Genomic DNA, 24708 nt, shown 5'->3' with positions numbered 1-24708 from the left:
TCTCCCAAGAGGGAACTCTCGGGACTCGTGGAAGAAATTGTCCGCAGGTCACAAGATACTCACACACAATGTGAGAATCACCATGGTTTTGGTCAATGAGGGGAAAGTTCAAAACCTTTTCCTGTGTGTGTGATCTCTGTTTTTTTACAGTGACCTCTAGCTGAGTGCCTCTGTTGGGGCTAAATGTCAGATATATGTGATTCAGCTCTGAGATCACACACACATAGACAGAAAGACATGGAGAACAAGTTCTGGAGTTGCAAGGCATTGAGCCAGAAAGCAGACACTACCGACCCTTCCCTAAATTTTCCTCCCTGTTTTCTCGTTCTCTCGTCTGTTTCCCCCTCCCTCCCTCATCCCTGAGTCCCTCTTGTCATCCAAGGGGCAGAGTTACGGCACTTACTGATCAATTACCCGAAGGAAGTAGGGAGGGAGGAAGGATGGAGGGATGGCGAAAGAGGAAAATGGGAGGTCAAGGCCCGTAGAACAGGCCGTATTTATGGGCCCCCACCTCATTCATTACAGCCCCATTCAATCAAATGGAGTGGGTGACTGCACTGCGGCTCTTCGCTGACTGGCTGATACAGGGAGGTCACATGGACAGAGAGCGAGACAGAGAGAGAGAGAGGCTACTGGGCAGAGAGGCCAGAGCCATCAGTCACTCTCACCATGAACTTTAATGCATTATGAATTGTACCGTGAATATCACACCGTCTCGTTGTAATGGTGGTGGTGCGGATGATGGTGTGTGTGCGTGCATGTGAGTTCAAGTTTGTTTATTTGTCATATACAAAGGGAAAGGGCGATACCTAGACAGTTGTACAACTGAATGCATTCAACTGAAATGTGTCTTCCTCATTTAACCCAACCCTTCTGAAAGTATTTAGACCCCTTCCCTTTGTTATGTTACAGCCTTATTCTAAAATTCATTAAATTACGTTTTTTTCCCCCATCAATCTATTGTCACGCCCTGGTCTTAATATTTTGTGTTTTCTTTATTATTTTGGTCAGGCCAGGGTGTGACATGGGTTTATTATGTGGTGTGTTTTGTCTTGTTTTTTTTGTAGGTATTGGGATTGTGGTATAGTGGGGTTAGCTAGAAAAGTCTATGGTTGCTTGAAGTGGTTCTCAATCAGAGGCAGGTGTTTATCGTTGTCTCTGATTGGGAACCATATTTAGGCAGCCATATTCTTTGAGTGTTTCGTGGGTGATTGTTCCTGTCTCTGTGTTAGTTTGCACCAAATAAGGATGTTTAGGTTTTCACGTCACGTTTCTTGTTTTGTATTGTTCGTGTATCATCTTCATTAATTAAAGATGTATCAAAATAACCACGCTGCATTTTGGTCCGATCCCTGCTACACCTCCTCTTCAGAGGAAGAGGAGAAAGAAAACCGTAACATCTATACACAATATTCCATAATGACAAAGCAAAAACAGTTTTTTTTTAAACTTCTGCATATATTTTAAAAATAAAAACAGAAATACCTTATTTACATAAGTATTCAGACCCCTTTTCTATGAGACTCGAAATTGAGCTCAGGTGCATCCTGTTTCCATTGATCATCCGTGATGTTTTTACAACTTCATTGGAGTCCGTCTGTGGTAAATTAAATTGATTGGACATTATCTGTCAATGTAAGGTCCCACAGTTGACAGTGCATGTCAGAGCAAAAACCAAGCCATGAGGTCAAAGGAATTGTCTGTAGAGCTCCGAGACAGGATTGTGTCGAGGCATAGAACTGGGGAAGGGTATCAAAACATTTCTGCATGATTGAAAGTCCCCAAGAACACAGTGGCCTCCATCATTCATGAATGGAAGAAGTTTGAGACCACCAAGACTCTTCCAAGAGCTGTCCACCTGGCCAAACTGAGCAATCGGGGGAGAAGGGCCTTGGTCAGAGAGATCCAGAGTTCCTCTGTAGAGATGGGAGATCCTTCCAGAAGGACAAACATCTCTGCAGCACTCCACCAATCAGGCCTTTATGGTAGTGTGGCCAGAGGGAAGCCACTCCTCAGTAAAAGGAAATATGACAGCCCGCTTGGACTTTTCCAAAAGGCACCTAAAGGACTCTCAGACATTGAAAAACATGATTCTCTGGTCTGATTAAACCAAGATTGAACTTTTGGGCCTGAATGCCAAGCGTCTCTCCTGGAGGAAACCTGGCACCTCCCTATGGTGAAGCATGGTAGTGGCAGCATGATGCTGTGGGGATGTTTTTCAGCGGCAGGGAATGGAAGATTAGTCAGGGTTGAGGGAAAGATGATTGGAGCGAACTACAGAGAGAGCCTTGATGAAAACCTGCTCCAGAGCTCTCAGGACCTCAGACTGGGGCGAAGGTTCAACAGGACAACAATCCTAACCACACAGCCAAGGCAACACAGGATTGGCTTCAGGATAAGTCTCTGAATGTCCTTGAGTGGCCGAGCCCAGACTTGAACCCGATCAAACATCTCTGGAGAGACCTGAAAATAGCTGTGCAGCGACACTCCCCATTGAACCTGACAGAGCTTGAGAGGATCTGCAGAGAAGAATGGGAGAAACTCCCCAAGCTTGTAGCGTCATACCCAAGAATACTTGAGGCATGTAATCGCTGGCAAAGGTGTTTCAACAAAGTGCTGAGTAAAGGGTCTGACCATGTGTGCAAATGTGATATTTCAGTTTTTTTAATATATAGATTTGCAAAAATGTCTAAACTAGTTTTTGCTTTGTCATTATGTAGTATGATGAGGGGGAAAAAACAATTTAATCAAATTCAGAATAAGGCCATAACCTAACAAATTGTGAAAAAAGTCAAGGAAATGCTTATTGGCAGGCTCACCACTCAACAATGCAACAACAATAGGAAAGTAAATATGTGAATAAAAAAGTAATAACAATAAAAGCTTAATTAAGACAAATATAGTGTAAGGGGAAAGAGGACAAGGGTGTAATGGGGGGAGAGAATGGAAAGAAGTTATAGGTAGATAAGGAGTGAGAGGAGGGGGAGTGTTGAGGCGATAGGAGAACGTAAAGACATCTCCAGATCCGTAGCGGCTCCTGTTACACTGTATGACATTCCCAATGTCAGCCGCGCTCCATCACCCCCACTATTTTGCGAGCCCGAGCAGCGAAATCTGGGATATTTATTGCTTACTAATTTAATTCTGCCAAAGAGTTTATGACTGACGAAACATGAGTCCTGGGAAAAGAGAAAAATGAAAATGTGAACCCATGGGATGAAAAAGTCATTAAACAGGAGTGGTGGCCAGACATAAACACAGGGAAAGTGCTTGGGTTGCCGCAGTAAAACATTAGAGGACAGGCCAACCACGTGAACGTTTATATTTGTACTTTCATGAGCAATGTGTATGTGTTCTGAGTGCCTGTGCACATGCAGGTGTGTGGGTGTACGTATTTACATACGTGTTGGAAGCAGCTCCGGACACTGGGTTCGATGTTGCTCCCTCCGAAGGCGGCGACCTCTCCTAGTTGCCGTGGTATCTGGATAGCGTCATGGAGCAACAGACCCAGCTGTCTCTGGTCACACTTATCCCCTGACGATGCCACCTGACTGAACAGGTCTGGAAGAAAGAAAGAGTGTTTGAGTGATTGATTTAGGAGACTACACAAATACAGTTTCTCATCCAAGAGTCCACTGTCACTTTTTATCAGCGTGTTGTGTGAGTGTGTGTATTAATAGCTTCATGTGGGTAGTCATCACTAAGAGCTCCGGAAGGAGGAGGTACAGTAGAAGAGTCCTGGTGAGATGAGCAACACTGTCAGAATACAACCCAAAATAATCATCAGTCTTTCTCTCGCTCTCTCCCTCTTGTCTCCCCTCGCTCTCTTCCTTTCCCTTCCTCCCGCTGTCTCTATCACAGGAGAGCAATCAATTTCCCAACAACCCCTGCCCTGAGCGGAGAGGAAGGGGCATCTGCCCGTTGTTAAAAGGGATGACAGAGTTCTAGACGTACACACCCAACATTTTTTTCTTCTTGAAGAAAACAAAACCAAATTGAAAGCAAGAGCTCAGTTGATTCTTGTCAGAGCTCTGTCTGCCTTGTTACTCATAGATAGGACAAACAAGGAGAGAGAAAGAAAGAGAGAGACAGTGAGAGAGAGATGAGGGATGAAGGGAGAGAGAGATGAAGAGCGAGAGATGGAGAGAGAGTGAGAAGAGAAGAAAATACAGGGATGCAGTAGACAGCGAGAACGTTGGAGAGAGAGAAATACAGTAGAGACAAGAAAAAGGCGATAGAGAGTAGGATGGAGAGATGTGGCTCTTCTATCTATCTGTACTGCCTGGCCATGTATTTGATCTCTGTGTGAGACCCTGCCTTGATGTCAACTCTCATTATGTGGAATGGTAATGCCGCTTCTACCATACCGTGTGTGTATATCTGCATGTGCACAAACCAGTCTTGATGTCAGCTTGCATTAGGTTAAGTAATTATGGCTCTTCTTCGTTAGTGCACGGCCTGAGCCGAACATACTTATTCGTGAGCAGCCATGTGTTTGAGCTACATAAGCCTTCATAGCCACTACGTAGGACATCATTGTGAACGACCTCAAAATCACATGAGCCCCAGGCTTACTTAATATTTCCACTCTGAAGGACAAAACGAGGACACAAAAACGGGTGAACAACAGAGCACGCTCCCCCAGTGCACCGGCCATATCCCTAATCCCCCTGCAATAAAAAAAATTATACTAAACTAGTGGGAGGTCTCTCATCTAATTAGACGGGCCAGTCACTGGCGTCCTCTGCCACGGGTCCAGCCGCTCGTCACCCTGGGTAACTGAGCTGGGATTACAGCCTGGCAGAGGGCATTATGGGATACACTGGCACAGAGAACACTGCAATGCTCACCACAGGGCTGTTCTCAATTCACCTCAGTGCGTGTGTGTCAAAGTGAGTGATAAAGTTGACTTCACTTTGTGTGTGTTTGAGTGTTTCTGGGTGTGTCATGTGTGTGAAAGAGGTTTTGTGCGATGGTTGGTACTTACATTTGTATTTCTCCTCCAGATGGCCTTTGGAGAGCGAGAGCAATCCTATCTTCATGGAAAGGATACGAATCTTCCCACTGCGTCCACTACAGAGTGAGGGAACACGCATACACAAGAAGTAAAATAAAATAAATACAAATTCTACAAGGGGCATGTGCGTGTTTAATACATGAATATAATGTGTGTGTCGACGTACGTGTCATAGACATTTAGCAGCCAGTTGAGACACATGTCGACACACAGCGGAACATTGACGAGGTCCTTGTGCTGGTGCTCCAGCCCGTCATAGATGGATGTCAGACAGTTGATCACATCAGGCACTGTCAGCAGCTGGGCATTCTGGGTAAGCTTGTGTTGTTCAAAGGTGCTCTGGGCCACCTTCAGGTCCAACAGGTCCACTGGATGGAGGGATTTCCCAAAGTTGTTTACTAAGACCACTCAATTACAACTAAAGGGCATTAGAAAATGGTGAAGAACAGTGGAAACTGCCACTGCAAATTACAGATGGCTGGAATGTCACATCAAGGCCGTAGACAGGATATGAGGTGGCTGTAGACATTGGTGTGACACCAGGGTGGCAGGCCAACCAATTTATGTTACAGCTACTGCAGCCCACGGCTCAGAGTTAATCTAATTAGCCGTTTAAGGGGAATATTGGTGTCTGAGTGTGTGGGAGACACACACACAAATACACGTCTCACAGTGGGGGTCCATTGAGGAAAAACAAAACACCTGCTACTGGGAAGGGGTTTGATGAAAATATACCGACTCGTTCCCTCTCTCTCTCATCCCCTCTCTCTTACTCTCCTTCCCTTCTTTCCTCACTCACTGTACGTTTCAGAGCTCACATTAAGCCAGAGTAATAACTAATAAATACAGATCCTGTGTCTATGCTTCAGGCTTCGACTTGTAATCTAATGGGTGAAATTGAATCGGAACGCCTTTGATCCAAATCACTCAGTTGTACTAGGAGCTCTCATCTCATCATCACAAGCAAATAGAGGCAAAGTATTAGAATGCAATACGAGATGAACCCAAAGCGCCTGAATCATCTAAACTCTTTAACACACACACTGCTCCATGCATAGAACAACAAGACGCTGAACACACACCCACACTCTGTCACCTACTCTCAGCACGACAAGCACCTACCCATCCTCACCCACCCACAGCACGACAGAAAGCAGACAGCGAAATAAGGAAGTAAAGCCGTGAAGTTTGGGGTATTAATTGGAGCGCTCTTAATAACATAAACACCTGGGTAATTATGGTAGAGAGCATGGCTCAGTCCCATCAGCAAGGTACAGACAGTACCCAGAGGAACAGGTGATCATATCTCTGCACTGCCACACACCAACAGGGAACAACTAACACAATGATAGCTATAGCCAGCTGGTTATTGTAGAAGACAATATGATCCCTTCTAGAATGAAACAAACAAGGGCACAGGTGGATTCTCAGCTAAACAAAAAGATGCACACACAGGCACACACAAACTCAATCACATACCTACGCACACACCTGCAAAGTGGGATGGACATACTTCAAAATTAGCCCCTTCATTTCAGACTAGAGCCAAACGGTTTGGCAGTAGATCAGGTCATTAAGGCATCTGATGCCTTGCACCTGGACTATGATGTGAATACGTGAGGAGGGAGAAGATTCTGATGGCACAGGAATCTCTGCAGCCTGAGGACATTTAGCTGAGGTGTGTGTAAGTGTATAGAAAAGGACACTTACAGCATAGTGCTTTCTGTAGCCTGCGGATTTTCATGGCTGTTCTGTAAGCGGAAAATCTCACGTTGTTTAGGTCGGCTAAAAAAGAAAGATAGAAAGAGAGAAACCAGAGGGAGGAAATACATCATACAGAATGTATAATGGCGATTTGACACATGGGCATAAAATAACTGGAAAGGCGGGGAGACATGAAATAATTATGTCAAACTGAAAACCTGTTGAAAAAATGTGCTGTAGTGTAATTTATATGTGGTCACACAGGGATGGCTGGAAATTAATGGTAATTGGGTTAGTGAGTCCTCTCTTGGAGGAGTGGAGTCCTATTTGTTGAGTGTTGGCCCTAAGGAAATGTTCCCAGAGTTCCACAGCTTATTACTGATCCATCTGCTCATTAAAGAACAGTCACACTCGCCACCGCAATGGCATGACTACATGAATTTGGATGTTACAGTCAGTGTGAGTGGGAGAATGTGAGTGTGTGTGCATGTGTGTATGTGTGAGAGAGAGGGCGAGTGAGAGAGGGAGAAAGAAAAGGTGAGGAGAGAGAGAGAGAACTTTGGAGCTACACCATGGTGTAAAATGTGTGTGAGGTGAAAGTGATTTTTTGTTGATTATTTATATATTCATTTATTTCACCTTTATTTAACCAGGTAGGCCAGCTGAGAACAAGTTCTCATTTACAACTGCGACCTGGCCAAGATAAAGCAAAGCAGTGCGACAAAAACAACGACACGGAGTTACACATGGGATAAACAGACGTAGTCAATAACACAATAGAAAAATCTATGTACAGTGGGTGCAAATGTAGTAAGGTTAGGGAGGTAAGGCAATAAATAGGCCATGGGGGGGGGGGGGGGGAGGGGGGTCTATAACAAGCGGCAAAGTGAGAGACTTATTTCTGGAAAGGTGGATTTTTAAAAGTAGAAGCTTGAACTGTTTGGGCACAGACCTGAATAGTATGACAGAACTCTGCAGGATATCTCTGCAGCTTTGCAACTCCAACCTCTTTGGCAGTTCTATCTTGATGGAACATGTTGTAGTTGGGGATAGAAATCTCAGAATTGTTGGTGGCCTTCCTAAGCTAGGATTCAGACATGGCAAGGACATAAGGATTGGCGGAGCATGCTAAAGCAGTGAATAAAACAAACTTAGGGAGTAGGCTTCTGATGTTAACATGCATGAAACCAAGGCTTTTACGGTTACAGAAGTCAACAAATGAGAGCGCCTGGGGAATAGGTGTGATGCTGGGGGCTACAGGACCTGGACTAACCTCTACATCACCAGGGGAACAGAGGAGAAATAGGAAAGGGTACGGCTAAAGGTTATAAGAAGTGGTCGCCTAGTGCGTTGAGAACAGAGAATAAAAGGGGCAGATTTCTGGGCGTGGTAGAATAGATTCAGGGCATAATGTAGAGACAAGGGTATGGTAGGAAGTGAGTACAGTGATGGTAAACCTAGGCAATGAGTAACGATGAGAGAGGTTGCATCTCTGGGGACACCAGCTAAGCCAGGTGAGGTCTCCCCATGTGTGGGGTGTGTGACAAAATAGCTATCTAAGGCATGTTGAGCTGGTCTAGTGGGTCTACAGTGAAAGAAAACCTTAACTGACCGAAACAGCAGAAGACAAGGCATATTGACATTAGAGAGAGGCATGTGTAGCCGGGTGATCATATGGTCCAATAAACAGCAATTGGTGAGTCCGGGAGCTGTTCGGTAGTCGCTACTATGCTAGGCGAGCAGCAGGCACGGTGTTCAGAAAGCTAGCGGGCCGGGGCTAGCAGATGGGTCTTTGGTGACATCGCAACGGAAATACCTGTTGAAACCATATCGGACGATTACGACGGCAGACCAGTCGTGATGGTTCGGCGGGTCTCCGTGTCGACAATAAAGGGCCCAGGCTCTTTGGCAAAAGAGGTATTGTAGCCCACAAATTAGCGGGTATACCTCTTCGGCTAGCTGAGAGATGGGTCTAGCTCGAGGCTTGCTCAAGACTACCTGGTGCTTGCTTCGGGACAGAGGCGTTAGTCAGCGGTAGCCACTCTGTTGCAGCTAGCTTGCTGCGATGATCCGGTGTAATGGCCCAGATCTTGCGGCAGGAATCTGGTGATGTGGTGGAGAAAAGCTGTCCGATATTCTCTGGGTTGATATCGCGCTGTGCAGACTGGTAGGTATTGACCAAGCTAAAGCTGACTGGTGTCCAATCTAAAGGTGAAGACCTCTAGCCGTGGCTAACAGTGACTACTAGCTATTAGGTAGTTAGCTGGCTAGCTTCTGCTGGAGGTTCCAGGGATAACGTATAAAAATAGCAGATCCGTACCACATTGGGTGAGGCAGGTGGCAGGAAAGTATATTTAGATTGTAGGTTGATATATTAAGATTCAAATATTTCAGAAAAAAAATGAGACTGGACAAGACAAACCCACGTCCGACTGCTACGCTATCTTGGATTGGAAGTTTTTGAGTGGAGTAGAATCTGTGTGTGTGCATGCATTTCTGGTTGTGTATGTGTTCCATACCAAGCGATTGGTAGAGCTCTGTCATCTTTGGATGGTCCCAGCAGGTAGTCTGAGTCTGGTGGCTGGAAAACAACAGGGGATAACGATAAGGCTTTTGTCACACACACACACACACACACACACATAAATTGCTCTGTGCAATCACTGTCTAGACTGCCTTCTCTACCTGTTGTCTTATCGGCTTATAGATAGAGGCCCATGTACACAAATCAGAAACGCGGATTTGATTGTGATTACCAAAGCATACAAATGATCCAGGACGCCTTCAGAGTGATGCCCAAGGAGACACAGACAATCACACCCCTCTCACACACCCCTCTCATCTCCACATGCCCCCTCTCAATATGGTATGGTAAATCAACAAAAATAAACAACATTTGAACTAAAAACATAAATAAAAAAACAAATAAACAGATCTGATCAAGGAGAGAGAGTTGTGTTGAGTCTAGTACTCCAGACGACAACATTGATAAGCAGGAGTGGGGTTTGTGTCAGTCTGTCTGCTGCACTGCTTCATGTGATCAGAGAACTGATAAAAATTGGAGGTATTCCGCTTCGGAAAAAAATACCTGCCTGTACCCACACTGGTGTCAAGGGACTGTAATGATTTAACGTTTTAAAAAGGAGTCTAAAATTAGATGTCTATTCTGTTGTGAACGCCAGTGTCTCTGTGATTAGGTTGTTGTGGATGAGACTGTCTCCACAGAGAGAGAGAGACAGAGAGAGTTGGAAAGAGAGTGAGAGCGAGAGAGAGAGAGAAAGAGAGAGAGTGAGAAAAGACAGGGTAGCTAGTGAAGTGCTGACAGTAGAACACAGGGGAGACTGACTACAGAAGCCGTCAGCAGGTGTTCATCCCTATTCATCATGCTCTGAAATGGCTGACACTTTCACACCTTCCTCCACACACACACGTCTTGCATTGCAAATATCACTGGAGCACCGCTCAGAGTGCCTTTTTTTAGCTGTCCTACACTAGTCAGGGCCTGATTCAATCACGGTCGAGTGGATATTATTGTGTCCCAGTGAGAATTTGGACACCAAGCAGTCAGAAATGGACAGTTTGAACGTTTAGCCCCGGTTGTGGCATTAACATGTACACACACACATGCATGCACACGAGCACATGCACGCACACAGCAAAACTCGAACAGCTTGAGGGTTCAGCCGCAGTTGTGGAATAAACATGTACACACACATGCATGCACACAAGCATCTCTGGAGACACCCGAGATGAAACACGGGGAGTTGACTGATCTGGCAACCCGCCTGTGTCTTGCCACAATGTATTCAGACCAAAGCAGCGGAGTGACAAACACAGAACGAAGGACACTGTCTCAATCAACAAATGGACTACGCTAGCTGCCTACTACCTCCTCTGGATCTGGATTGGAAAATTCAGGACTGTCGTCATGGAATTAACCGACAAGAGTTGTCAGGTTCTAACTTTCCTCAATCATCCCTACCCTCTCCCTCTGCCATCCGTCTTCATTTATCCTCAGAAACTTCCAAGTTTAAGATTACCTGCAGGAACCTTAACAAGGACAAAGCTGTGACGTATGTACACATGTTAAAGCTTGAAGAATACAAGGATCACACAGATGTTCAGGTTCCAGAATGTGAAAGAGATGGTTTGGTACCAAGGACAGCGTTTTAGAATCGGTAGTCACTAGTTACCCCAGCAACAAAGTCATAATTATGGCTAAACCCCAACAATTTCTAAAATGCATCTTCATAAAATCTGATTTTAAACTTAACCCTCACCTTAACAACACTGATAACCTTATACCTAACCTTAAAATAATATTACATTCATTTTTATGATATAGCCAATTTTGACTTGGTGGTAACTAGTGACAATTCAAGAATCTCTCGGATTTGAAGAACAACACAGAGATGCATCTTCCTAAATAAGCAGTTAAGGTTGGCTGTTCTGAAGCTACTGCCTGAATGGACCAAAGGGGCTTGGAAGTGCCATATAGAATGCAACATTCATTATCAAACTCGGTTAGAGATTTAGTCTTTTCCATGTGTGCGCCAATGTTTCCGAGTCAATTATATTCTACTTGTAATGCCTATTGGAATGTAATTGTTGTGTAATATCTGGTGCCAACATGGAAGATATAACAGATTTGGGTAATGAGCTCAGAGATCAGCACCACAGGTGTTGATGTGTTGAAGGTACCGAACTGTCTCATCGGTGCCAAACAAGACCTGCAACCAGAGGAGAAGATGGCAGATGTTTTATGTGCCCACAGCCAATTATGTTATTTTGCTTGCTTATTTGCGGTGTTTCTAACTTATTCTTTTACTTATTTTGTACATAATGTTGCCGCTACCGTCTATTATGACCGAAAATAACTTCTAGTCATCAGGACTGTGATTACTCACCACGGACTAGCCGAATCCTCTTTTTCCTTTCACGACTCTGATGAGCCCGAAGCGAAGGATACGCTGCCTTCGGATACGGCTGCCTTCTGAGGCGGAGAAAGAGGGGCCGAAGGTCCGACTGCCTTCTGAGAATTCGCAGGTAATCGAATAAACCCCCACTCCCCTCCATTCTGCTAGCGAAAGTGCAATCTTTGGACAATAAAATAGATGAGTTTCGCGGAAGATTAAACTACCAACGGGACATTAAAAACTGTAACATCTTATGCTTCACGGAGTCATGGCTGAACGACGACGACATCAACATACAGCTGGCTGGTTATACGATGTACCGGCAGGATAGAACAGCGGCTTCTGGTAAGCCAAGGGGCAGCAGTCTATGTATTTTTGTAAACAACAGCTGGTGCACGATATCTACGGAAGTACCGAACATTTTACTTGAATACCCAAGTCCAAGTCCAGAACAGAGGCTGGGAAATAGAGCCATGACTACATGGAACTCTCTGCAACCCTAGGTAACACAAACTAGCAATACAACCATATTAATGAACGCAATACGGGACTGTGAAGAGAGACAGACATTTGTTTGTATTTCATTTTTGCATTGCAGTATGTGTTACACGTGGTTGTGATACGACTGTGATATGTGGTTGTCTCACTTGGCTATCTTGAGATGAATGTACTGGCTGTGGGTCGCTCTGGATGGGAGCATCTGCTAAATTGTAATGTAAATGTAGTGCTATGTATATTGTGTATTTTATTTGTTGTGTTTTGATTCCTGTTTGGACCCCAGGATGAGTAGCCGCTGCCTATTATTACTGAATCTGAATCTGTCCTCAGCAGGTAGTGAATGAGTGAGTGATATAGATGGCAGCACATTTCCCCCGAAAACATCCTTAAATGACATATCTGTGTGAAGAGTGAACATCATTACAACCGGCCTCTGGGATGGAGTACTACCTAAAACCTAGGAAACTCTACATTTATGTAACCAAACAGCTACAGGAAAGTGTTGTTTACAAGAGTGTGTGGCCAAGCTGCAGCAGAGTAGTGTGAATAGAGTGACAGAGGTGAGTCTGCTATTCTGCTTCTTCCTGGCTCCAGGTTGCCTCGGATACTGGGTGCATAATTACAGTGTTTAGAATGCTCTGCATAATGACTACTTCCCCTGGAATTTCCTGTTTGGCTTGGCTACTTCATCCACATCACAGACCAGAGAGAAGATAAAGGATGCATAAATGTCATACCCCCCAAAAACATGCTAACCTCCCCTGTTTTTGGTAATGATGAGAGTTTAGCATGTCTTGGGAGTATGATCTTTGTGCCTCCTTAACTTTCTGATTCATTATTCACAATTCATTCAGGATTATCCGTAACCATGGTGGCATCCAGAGTCATGCAGAAGTGTTCAGAAACATATTATAATCTTACTTACAATAAAAGGGACTCCAAAATGACACTTGTGATTTACCATTGATTTCTATTGGCCACAAAATAATCTGAAACACAACTAAAACTCAAAATATATCTAACAAGTGTATCTAACACTTTTCCTGCATCTTCTGTGACAGTCCTTGTGGTAGACGTATCTCCAACCAGAAGTGCCTGCATTCTCCAATTGACATATTCCAAATACATTTTTCCTCTACTCCTACCCTCAAAATGTTATATATTTTTGCTTTCCTCTTCTCCTTTGCCCTTTGCATTTAAAAAAATGCAAACCCATACCACACGTAGAGTGTAATGTGAAGCTTAAGATAGCTCTTATGTGGACAGAAGACAGCGGCAGTCCACTATTATACCCTGACAGTGTTCTGGACGTCTGAGCCCACTGAAATGCCAGAGGTCAGCTGGGGGTCAACTAGGATGGCAGAGTGTGTCGAAGTGTCCGTGTGTAAACGTTTGATTTGCTAGTGTGTCACTTCTCCCGGGGAGGAGAGGGACAGGGTTACGGCGTGGTTTAAACAGCGGCCATTGTGCAATCAGGCCGACGAGAAGTGGGATGAGAGAGGTGGGGGCAAGAGCCAAATTAATGTGCCAAAGCCTGATGTTGTGGTCACAGAAATATCACTACACTGTAAGTGACCTACAATTAGCCCTGTGAAGGCTGTGGCAGAGTTTTGAATTCACTCAGAAGATATTTGAGGGATGTATAATCACAGACGACAACAGTGGCAATAACTGAGTGTTGCAGCTCCCGGTGGTGGCATTCATTTGAATGAGGTGAAAACCTTACAGTGTTTTGGATTTGAGGAAGGCTTTCATTAGGCTGATTTCTCACCCTTTCTCCCCTTCTTATAGGGTCACTCAGGATGAATGTGAGTGGGGCTCAGCTAAACCCGTGGTGAAGTTGTTGTGCTATGTAATACAGAGTCAAGAATGGTACATATGGTAAAAAGTGTGTGTTTGTTTGTGTGTGTGTGGGGGGGGGGGGGGGGGGGGGCAAGGGTTCGGTAGTCGGCCGCTTGAGGGCCAACACCTGTGATCACAGAGAGCTGTTGTTGATTCCAGAGTTCTAAGCCCGTCCTCTCTTCCCAGCCTCTTGCTGCTTTCATCTCTGATGCTTTCCAGTGCAAAGCTCCAGGGCTAAACAAATTGCAGGTGTTCACAGGGATGCCTCCCTGTCTCACTCAGTATCTCTCACAACCTGTCTCTGTACCTCTACCTCCTTATCACCCCCTCTCCCTCTTTCATCCTCACCCCCATCTCTCTCCGACTGTCATTTCCTATTAATCACTATCTTTCTCTTTCTACTCATATCCTTCTCTCTGTTTACTTATCTCTCAGTAGCCCCCATATCTCTATCCACTTTCTGTGTCCACCTGTCTCTGTCTCTTTCTCTCTGCATGTGTCGGTCTGTAAGCCATCCTGAGTGGCTATCAGCACAAGCCTCTCCCTCCCTCTCTGCTTTTTTAATCGACCATGCTTCTAAGCCCGTCTGTGACTATATTACAATGTTGTGATACCGCTGCTATAGACCGACTGCAAAAGGGTCCATGAATACTTCGTCATTATCACAGGTATTATGCAAATCGGAAAGACCACCCGGCAAAATGAATGAGCAACAATTGACATTGCACTGCGAATCACTTCAAATTCAATATTATGCTTGTGGAAACATTCAAGAATTGAATCCAACCCTAAAAGTTTAATACTTAATTGGTGAAACTGCCACGTCCGTTCGGGACGCTCCTCTCCCCTGTTTCTCCTCTCATAAACAAAACAAAAACTATAACAAAGGTGCTGGGGGTGAACAGTGGCTCTGTTTCCCCAAATGAGGATTCGATCTTTAAAGGAAACTTCAGAGCATTAATAGAATCACGCACTCACAAGTCAAATGAGTTACCATACAATAAGCATAAAGACAAATGATTCTTATAGCATGCATAAGCAGCATGTTTTCAGTAAGTGTTACTCACTTGATGTAGTACGGAACCTTATTCTGAGAGAGCGCCCTCTGCCACGGGAGCTGCACACAGGCTGTTGAGAAAAAGGAGGAAGATACACCACGTGAATATAAAAACATGCAATATTTGCGGCACAAACCTTTCGAGCACGCACACATGCTTTTTAGTCTTTCACAGCCGCACGCTTCTGCAAATATCCGCTAATGGTTCCGTAATGTAATTGGCTTGTTGTACAAATGCGATTCCCACTATGCATGAAATTTAAAAAATGATGGGTATAACTTTTGGTCAGTGGAAGTAAGTTAAGACGGCCGTATCTTGTAAAAATGTACTGCGTCATGTAAATAACCGGTTAATGTGTTCTAAAGGCATGTTATTGTCAGACGACACAGATAAAGGTCAGAACAAAATGGAGAGAAGGAAAGTGGATGAATTAGCTGAACTTCAAAGCCAAAACACAACCATCATGAAGTGTTTTGAGAGACGAGTCAAGAATCATATCACCTCCACCTTACCTGATACCATAGACCCACTCCAATTTGCTTAAAAGCCCCAACAGGTCCACAGACGATAATCACCATCACACTGCACACTGCCTTATCCCATCTGGACAAGAGGGATACCTATGTAAGAATGCTGTTCATTGACTTCAGCAATGAACAGCTGTTCATTCGTGAGGCTCTGAACCCTGGGTCTCGACCCCACCCTGTGCAACTGGGTTCTGAACTTTCTGACTGGCCGCCCCCGGGTGGTGAGGGTAGGAAACAACATCTCCACCACGCTGATCCTCAACACTAGGGCCCCACAAGGGTACGTTCTCAGACCTCTCCTGTACTCCCTGGCCATAAACTCAATCATCAAGTTAGCAGATGACACTATAGTGGTAGGCTTGATTACCACCAACGACGAGGAAGGAGGTGAGGGCCCTCGGAGTGTGGTGTCAGGAAAATAACCTCACACTCAACGTCAACAAAACAAAGGAGATGATTGTGGACTTCAGGAAACAGCAGAGGGAGCATCCCCAAATCCACATCAACGGGACAGTAGTGGAGAAGTTGGAAAATTTAAGTTCCTCGCCGTACACATCACGGACAAACTGAAATGGTCCACCCACACAGACAGTGTGGTGAAGAAGGCGCAACAGTGCCTCTTCAACCTCAGGAGGCTGAAGAAATTTGTCTTGTCACCTAAAACACAAACTTTTACAGATGCACAATCGAGAGCATCCTGTCGGGCTGTATCACCGCCTGGTATGGCATCTACAGCATGGCTCTCCAGAGAGTGGTGCGGTCTGCACAGCGCATCACCGGGGGCAAACTACCTGCCCTCCTGGACACCTACAGCGCACGATGTAACAGAAAGCCATAAAGATCATCAAGGACAACAACCACCTGAGCCACTGCCTGTTCAACCCACTATCATCCAGAAGGCGAGGTCAGCACAGGTGAATCAAAGCTGGGACTGAGAGACTGAAAAACAGCTTCTATCTCAAGGCCATCAGACTGTAACCTGTTGAATCTAGGGGTCATTGTTTTGGGGGGATAACGTTCCCAAAGTAAACTGGCTATTTTTCAGGACCAGAAAATAGAATATGCACATAATTGACAGCTTAGGATAGAAAAAACTCTATAGTTTCCAGAACTGATATTGCAGGCAAAAGAATGAGAAAAATCCAATCAGGAACGCAGCGGTTTCTAAATAAGAGTCCCTTCCTATGCTTCCCTATTGAGCAGTGAATGGGATATCAACGAGATTCCTTTTTCTATGGCTTCCTTAATGTGTCTAGTATCACAAGACATAGTTTCAGGCTTTTATTTTGAGAAATGAGCGTGTACAACAACATTGCGTCAGTGTCGACCTGATGGTTCTTTGTGTATTTCTCAGAGGTAGCCATTTTTCCACCCGGTCGATATATTATCGAATAGATATTTGAAAAAAAACCTTGAGGATTGATTTTAAACAACGTTTGCCATGTTTCTGTCGATATTATGGAGCTAATTTTGAATATTTTTTGGTGTTGTCGTGACCGCAATTTCCGGTCGTTTTCTCAGCTAAATGTGAAGAACTAACAGAGTTATTTTTGGCTACAAAAATAATTTTTCTGGAAAAAATGAATATTTGCTATCTAACTGGGAGTCTCGTGAGTGAAAACATCCGAAGCTCATCAAAGGTAAACGATTTCATTTGATTGTTTTTCTGGTTTTCGTGACCAGATTGCATGTTGCTAGCTAGGCATAATGCTATGCTAGGCTATCGATAAACTTACACAAATGCTTGTCTTGCTTCGGCTGTAAAGCATATTTTCTAAATCTGAGATGACAGGGTGATTAACAAAAGGCTAAGCTGTGTTTGAATATATTTCACTTGTGATTTCATGAATATGAATACTTTCTAGTAAGATTTTTGGTCCATTGCGTTATGCTACTTAGTGTCAGTTGATGACAATTATCCCGGATCCGGGATGGGTAGATCCAAGATTAAACAGCCATCACTAACATAGAGTGGCTGCTGCCAACATACAGACTCAAAACTCTTGGTACTTTAATACATTTAATAAATGGAATTAATAAAGGTATCACTAGTCACTTTAAATAACGCCACTTTAATAATGTCTACATATCCTACATACTCATCTCATATGTACTGTATAGGGGAGGTAATCAGGAAGGTGATGGAGTCCAGATGAGTATCACGATGACGGGCAGGTGTTCGTAATGATGAATCCCAGGACTGGTGGTTAGTATACCGGCGATGTCGAATGCAGTACCCCCCCCCTCCGGCCACAGGACGACGCCGACCAGAGGGACGACCCCGAGGACGAGGAGCGGGCGGCGAAGGTGGAATTCACAGATGATGTTGGGATCCAGAATGTCCTCTACCGGAACCCAACACTGCTCCTCTTGGCCATACCCCTCCCAGTCGACCAGATACTGGAGCCGACCCTCACAACGTTGAGCATCCAGTAGGGATCTGATGGCATAGGCCGGACTCCCCTCGATATCCAGGGGGGGTGGAGGGGTGTCATGGGGGACAGCATTAGCTAGGGAACCAGGAACCACCAGCCTGAGAAGTGAGATTTTAAATGAAGGTGAGCTACATTTGTCACTCGGAACCTGTAATCTATACGTCACTTTGTTGATCCTCCGGAGAACCTTGAACAGCCCCACAAACTCGCTGCTCATTTTCTTGCAGGGCAGGCAGAGTGCGAGGAGGCCTTGTAGAGAGCCAGACACGATCCCCAGGGTGGAACACAGGGGTCGCAATGCGGTGGCCTGCTCCTTTTGACAGTGAACGGCGCGCTGGAGTCTCATGTGAGTGTCGCTCCACATTTCTGCACACCGGAATCACTCATCAACCGCAAGCGTGTTGGTCTTGGTCCATGGAGCCAGGGCCGGCTGAAAACCCAGAACACACTGGAAAGGGGGTCAACCCAGTGGAGGAGTGACGTAGCGAATTCTGGGCATATTCTGCCCATGGAGGGAGAAGGAATCGAGCCCACTCTCCCTGCCGGGCCTGACAGTGACTCCTCAGGAACCTCCTCAGGAACCTCCCCATGAGCTTCTCCATAAAGGCTCTCTGTCCTCCGGAAGGCTATAATGCCGGAAGACCTGCTGGAATAGTGCCTCAGTGACCCGGAGAGCAGTAGGGAGACCAGAAAGAGGAATTAAACAACAGGATTTTGAAAATATATCCACAACAACCAAAATGGTGGTGAATCTGTCCGAGGGGGGGAAGATCAGTAACAGAGTCAATAGATAGATTGGACCAGGAACGCTAAGGCACAGGAATGGCTTTCCCTGCTGCAGTGTTCCAGGGGGATTTGGTTTGGGCACATATGGAACAGGAATGTATGTAACATCTTGCACCAAGATGGGCCACCAGATGGGCCACCAGTATTTCTCAGACATGGATTGGATAGTGCGAGAAAACCCTGGATGTCCAGCGACGACAGCTGTGTGTGCCCAGGTCAGCAGCCGGTCCCTTATCCGCATAGAAACGTAGATGCACTCGGCAGGACAGTTAGTGGGTGCCCACATCTATGTCCCAGACCACATGGGCTACGACTCGAGAGGATGGGATTATAGATGCGTTCTGGACAGGACCCTCTCCCGAATCATAGAGACAGTACCAGACATCGGCCTTGGTGTTCTTTGAACCTGGCTGATATGCCAGCGTGAAGTCGGACCTTGTGAAGAAAAGGGCACGTCTTGCTTGGCGAGGATTCAGCCTCCTCGATTTCCGTATGTACTCCAGGTTCCGATGGTCAGTGAGGATGACAAATGGTTCCTTGGTGCCCTCCAGCCAGTGTCTCCACTCCTCTAATGCCAACTTCACCGCCAGGAGCTCCGGATCCCAAACCCCCAAAAACGTTGTGGAACCACAGGGCATGGGGAAGCAGGTCCTTCGGCAGTTGGGTCTACCAGTCTGTGATTTTCATCCTCGACCATGAGATCAGGTGGGGTTATGGCATTGAAGCCAAGGGAGGCCGAGGATGATCTTGTGAACTGGAGCACCGGTAATGAAGAAGGGGATGTTCTCCTGATGATTTGACTCCATGGTGAGGGTGAGTGGTTGGGTGATGTGTGTAATTGTTCCGGGTCCTAGTGCCCGACTATCTAGTGCTTGAACCGGGAAAGGAGAGGAAAGCGAGGATGAGATGTTAAGAGCGGAGACAAGGGTCTGGTCAAGAAAGTTCCCCATGGTACCGGAATCCACTAATGCTGTAGACACAGTACATGATGGACAGTCAAATAGTGTGGAAGACCAAAAAGAGTTTAGCAGAGAGTGATGAAGATGGAATACTCACTCCTGTCCCAGGTGGTGGAAGATCAAGTGACCGTCCCTCTGCTCTTGTGGATCCTGGATTAGGAAGTGCCGGACACTGCTAGAGCTGGTGCCCTCCTTGATCACAATACAGACAGAGCCCCTGCTGTCTCCGTCTGTGTCGCTCCACCGTGGGGAGGCGTGCGACTCCTACCTCCATGGGTTCAGGCTCTGATACAGAGGGAGAGAAGCAATGAGAGTACCGACGTCCCCGAAATAGGTTATCCAGATGGATGGTCATCGCAATGAGTGCGTCAATGGAGAGCTTGTCATCTCGACAGGCCAGTTATGTCTGGACCTCCTCGCGCAGACATCTTCTGAATAGCGTACTAAGCGCTGGCTCATTCAGTCCGCTGGATGCTGCTATTGTCCAGAAGGTGAGCGCCTACTTGGCAGCAGTCTGGTCACCCTGCCGTAGTTGGAGTAAGTTCAACCCCCCCCCTCAAACCCACCCTCTGCCCTCAAGGGGGATGACCGAAGAAACAGAGCCATGAACCCCTCATAAGAATCTAGCTCCTCCTTTCCTCTCTCCCAGATGGCCACAGCCCATTTCAACGCCCGCCCAGTCAGCAGAAAAATAACCGTGGCAACCTTGGACCTGTCGTTGGTGGGAGCACCCATCTAGTGTGTAAAGTAGCGGGAGCACTGAAGTAGGAAGCCACGGCATTTAGATGGGGTCCATCATATTTATCAGGGCGGGACAAACAGGCGTCGCTGACCTGAGCGGGTTGCTGAATGGGCTGTTGTGCTGACTCGCTGGGTCGACTGGTTGTAGAGTATCCTCCGCTAGTTAACGAAAACGCCTTCCGGGTATTTTCGAGATGTTGCACACTGCGAAGAACCTCTTCCATAGCCGTACCCAGTTGTGCCAGCTGGTCATGTTGTTGACTTAGAAGGTATCCCTGCTCATCGACTGTCTGGAGATATTCTGTTTTCCTGCTGCTTCCATTGTTTGAGTCAGTATTCTGTAACGGAGATGCTGAGAGTCGAGAAGCAGGTGCAGGTGAAACATTTAATAAAACAACAAACATGAACTGAGATAACATAACAGTAGCGTTATATCATTATGTGTACGCTTAAACACAGGAACAATACTGACTGAGGAAAGAACCAAAGGGAGGTACAGATATAGGGGAGGTAATCAGGAAGGCGATGGAGTCCAGGTGAATATCATGGTGACTTGCAGGTGCGTGTAAGGAATGATGCCAGGTGTGCATAATGATGGATCACAGGACCTGTGGTTAGTATATAGGTGACGTTGAATGCCGGAGGGGAGGAGCGGGAGTAGACGTGAGGGTGAATGCATATCCAATATGAGTGTGTGCATGCATTGAGTTATTGAGCTTGTTTTGGCTGATTTCAAGGGGCTACATATGACAAACAATCTTTTTCCCTTCCATTTGTACTGATCTTTCACCAGTAATGACGACGTTCCCGTGGGAAGAAGGGGGTGGCCCTTTGGAGCCTACGGTTGGAGCCCTATTCACACACAGTCAGTTCGCTAAGGCAATAGATACATCTTTGGGAGCGAGGTAAGAGAGAGACCGATTAAGTTGATGAATAAAGTTTGGGTGGCAATCAGCTTTGAAATCAGCATATTTTGCATTATGGTTTGCATATTATCACAAACAAAGGGTAGTGGATTGATGTTAGCTGCCTTCAGCTGTAAGCTAGCAAGTAAAGAGAAAAATGTTAGCGAACGGTAATTACTAACAGTTTCAACATTTTTACATTGTGTGTCGCATTATTCAAGTGTGTTGACTTCTGTGCAGCATGACAGAGCTAACATGATGCAGCCCAGACTCCCAGTGCAAGCTAAGTGAAGCAGGCACGGTGCACTCACGTTAAAAAGGGGGACATCGGCTGCGCTGATAGACAGACTTGATCCGTGAGACACATTTGACAGAAGTACCAAAAGTAAAACAAAATCTAGTACCGGACCCTTTTTCACGTTCCAGTATCGAAGTACAGAGGTTCAGAATACCAACACTAATCATGAGAGATTATAATAAGAATCAAATAAAGAACAGAGTAGCAGCAGCATATGAAGATTGTGAAAGTGTGGTGTGTATGTGTGTTGTCGGTATGTGTGTGTATTTGTGTGTGTTTGTGCGAGAGTGTCAGTGTAACCAAATCAAATCAAATCAAATTTTATTTGTCACATACACATGGTTAGCAGATGTTAATGCGAGTGTAGCGAAATGCTTGTGCTTCTAGTTCCGACAATGCAGTAATAACAAGTAATCTAACTAACAATTCCAAAACTACTGTCTTGTACACAGTGTAAGGGGATAAAGAATATGTACATAAGGATATATGAATGAGTGATGGTACAGAGCAGCATAGGCAAGATACAGTAGATGGTATCGAGTACAGTATATACATATGAGATGAGTATGTAAACAAAGTGGCATAGTTAAAGTGGCTAGTGATACATGTATTACATAAGGATACAGTCGAAGATATAGAGTACAGTATATACGTATGCATATGAGATGAATAATGTAGGGTAAGTAACATTATATAAGGTAGTATTGTTTAAAGTGGCTAGTGATATATTTACATCATTTCCCATCAATTCCCATTATTAAAGTTTCTGGAGTTGAGTCAGTGTCAGTGTGTTGGCAGCAGCCACTCAATGTTAGTGGTGGCTGTTTAACAGTCTGATGGCCTTGAGATAGAAGCTGTTTTTCAGTCTCTCGGTCCCAGCTTTGATGCACCTGTACTGACCTCGCCTTCTGGATGATAGCGGGGTGAACAGGCAGTGGCTCGGGTGGTTGATGTCTTTGATGATCTTTATGGCCTTACTGTGACATCGGGTGCTGGAGGGCAGGCGCATGCTCTGAGGGCGCGGCTGGGGATGCCATCTGGGCCTGCAGCCTTGCGAGGGTTAACACGTTTAAATGTCTTACTCACCTCGGCTGCAGTGAAGGAGAGACCGCATGTTTTCGTTGCAGGCCGTGTCAGTGGCACTGTATTGTCCTCAAAGCGGGAAAAAAAGTTATTAAGTCTGCCTGGGAGCAGGACATCCTGGTCTGTGACTGGGCTGGATTTCTTCCTGTAGTCCGTGATTGACTGTAGACCCTGCCACATGCCTCTTGTGTCTGAGCCGATGAATTGAGATTCTACTTTGTCTCTGTACTGACGCTTAGTTTGTTTGATAGCCTTGCGGAGGGAATAGCTGCACTGTTTGTATTCGGTCATGTTACCAGACACCTTGCCCTGATTAAAAGCAGTGGTTCGCGCTTTCAGTTTCACGCGAATGCTGCCATCAATCCACGGTTTCTGGTTAGGGAATGTTTTAATCGTTGCTATGGGAACGACATCTTCAACACACGTTCTAATGAACTCGCACACCGAATCAGCGTATTCGTCAATGTTGTTGTCTGACTCAATACGAAACATGTCCCAGTCCACATGATGGAAGCAGTCTTGGAGTGTGGAGTCAGCTTGGTCGGACCAGCGTTGGACAGACTTCAGCGTGGGAGCCTCTTGTTTTAGTTTCTGTCTGTAGGCAGGGATCAACAAAATGGAGTCGTGGTCAGCTTTTCCGAAAGGGGGGCGGGGCAGGGCCTTATATGCATTGCGGAAGTTAGAGTAACAATGATCCAAGGTCTTTCCACCCCTGGTTGCGCAATCGATATGCTGATTTAGGGAGTCTTGTTTTCAGATTAGCCTTGTTAAAATCCCCAGCTACAATGAATGCAGCCTCCGGATAAATGGTTTCCAGTTTGCAAAGTGTAATGTGTGTGAGTGAGTGTATATATTGTGTGTATACAGTCTTCCAAGTGTGCATAGTCAGTGCAAGATAGGGTCATTGTAACCATTTTGGGTAACCAAAACATTAGCAGTCTTATGTTTATTTAGCAGTCTTGTGGCTTGGCGGTAGAAGTTGTCTCGGAGCCTGTTGGTCCGAGAGCCGATGTTCTGGTACTGATTGCTGGAAGGTAGCAGAGTGAACAGTATGTCTATGGCTTGGGTGGCTGAAGACTTTGGCAAATTCTTGGACCTTCCTCTGATATAGAGGTCCTGGATGGCAGGGAGCTCAGCCCTAGTGATGTACTAGGCTGTCCACACCACCCTCTGTAATGATTTGCTGTTGAGGGCAGTGCATTTGCCATACCAAGTGGTGATGCAGGCAGTCAATATGCTCTTAATGGTGAAGCTGTAAAAGCTTTTGAGGATCTGAGGACCCATGCACAATCAGCTCCTTAGTCCTACTGATGTTGACGAAGCTGTTGTACTGACATCACACTTTCAAGGCTCTGATCTCCTCCATGTAGACCGTCTCATCGCCGTCGGTGATCAGGCCTACCACCGTTGTGTCGTCAGCAAACTTGTTGATGGTGTTGGAGTCGTGCGTGGCCATGCAGTCGTGGGTCAACAGCAGTACAGGAGGGGACTAAGCACACACCCCTGAGGGGCACCCGTGTTGAGGGTCAGTGTGGCGGAGGTGTTGTTGCCTATCCTCACCACCTGGGACCGACCCATCAGGATGTTCAGGATCTAGTTGCAGAGGGAGATGTTAAGTCCAAGGGTCCTGAGCTTGGTGATAAGCTTGGAGGGAACTATGGTGTGGAACACTGAGGTGTAGTCTATGAACAGAATTCTCAGTTATTTCCCCTCTTGTCCAGGTGGAAGAGAGCAGTGCGAAGTGCAATTGAGATTGCGTGATCTGTTGGGGCGGTATGCAAATTGGAGTAGGTCCAGGCTGTCTGGGATGATGGCTTTGATGACTGTCATGACCAGACTTTCAAAGCACTTTATAAATACAGATGTCAGTGGAAGGGGAATATAGCCATTTAGGCAGGTTACCTTTGAGTTCTAGAGAACAGGGTCAATGGTCTTCAGC

The 24708-nt window shown here is 45.7% G+C and overlaps 1 protein-coding gene across 5 annotated transcripts in view; it reads right to left on the bottom strand.

Moving 5' to 3' along the window:
* The window catches only part of LOC110530912 (utrophin), a 169476-nt gene that overhangs the window by 60501 nt on the left and 84267 nt on the right, over positions 1–24708 (bottom strand). For all 5 annotated transcript variants that reach the window (XM_090243413.1, XM_036985448.2, XM_036985442.2 and 2 more), the window contains exons 8-13: positions 15045–15105; positions 9241–9302; positions 6728–6802; positions 5184–5385; positions 4988–5073; positions 3404–3561 (exon numbers count right to left, since the gene is read on the bottom strand). In XM_090243413.1, the coding sequence (XP_090099539.1) occupies positions 3404–3561; positions 4988–5073; positions 5184–5385; positions 6728–6802; positions 9241–9302; positions 15045–15105 (644 nt within the window). The remainder of the gene's footprint in view (positions 1–3403; positions 3562–4987; positions 5074–5183; positions 5386–6727; positions 6803–9240; positions 9303–15044; positions 15106–24708) is intronic.

Source organism: Oncorhynchus mykiss, chromosome 8 (assembly GCF_057628025.1).
Source record: "Oncorhynchus mykiss isolate SJ-2025 chromosome 8, ASM5762802v1, whole genome shotgun sequence".
In the NCBI taxonomy this organism is placed as follows: domain Eukaryota; kingdom Metazoa; phylum Chordata; class Actinopteri; order Salmoniformes; family Salmonidae; genus Oncorhynchus; species Oncorhynchus mykiss.
This window is presented reverse-complemented; position numbering and strand designations above follow the sequence as displayed.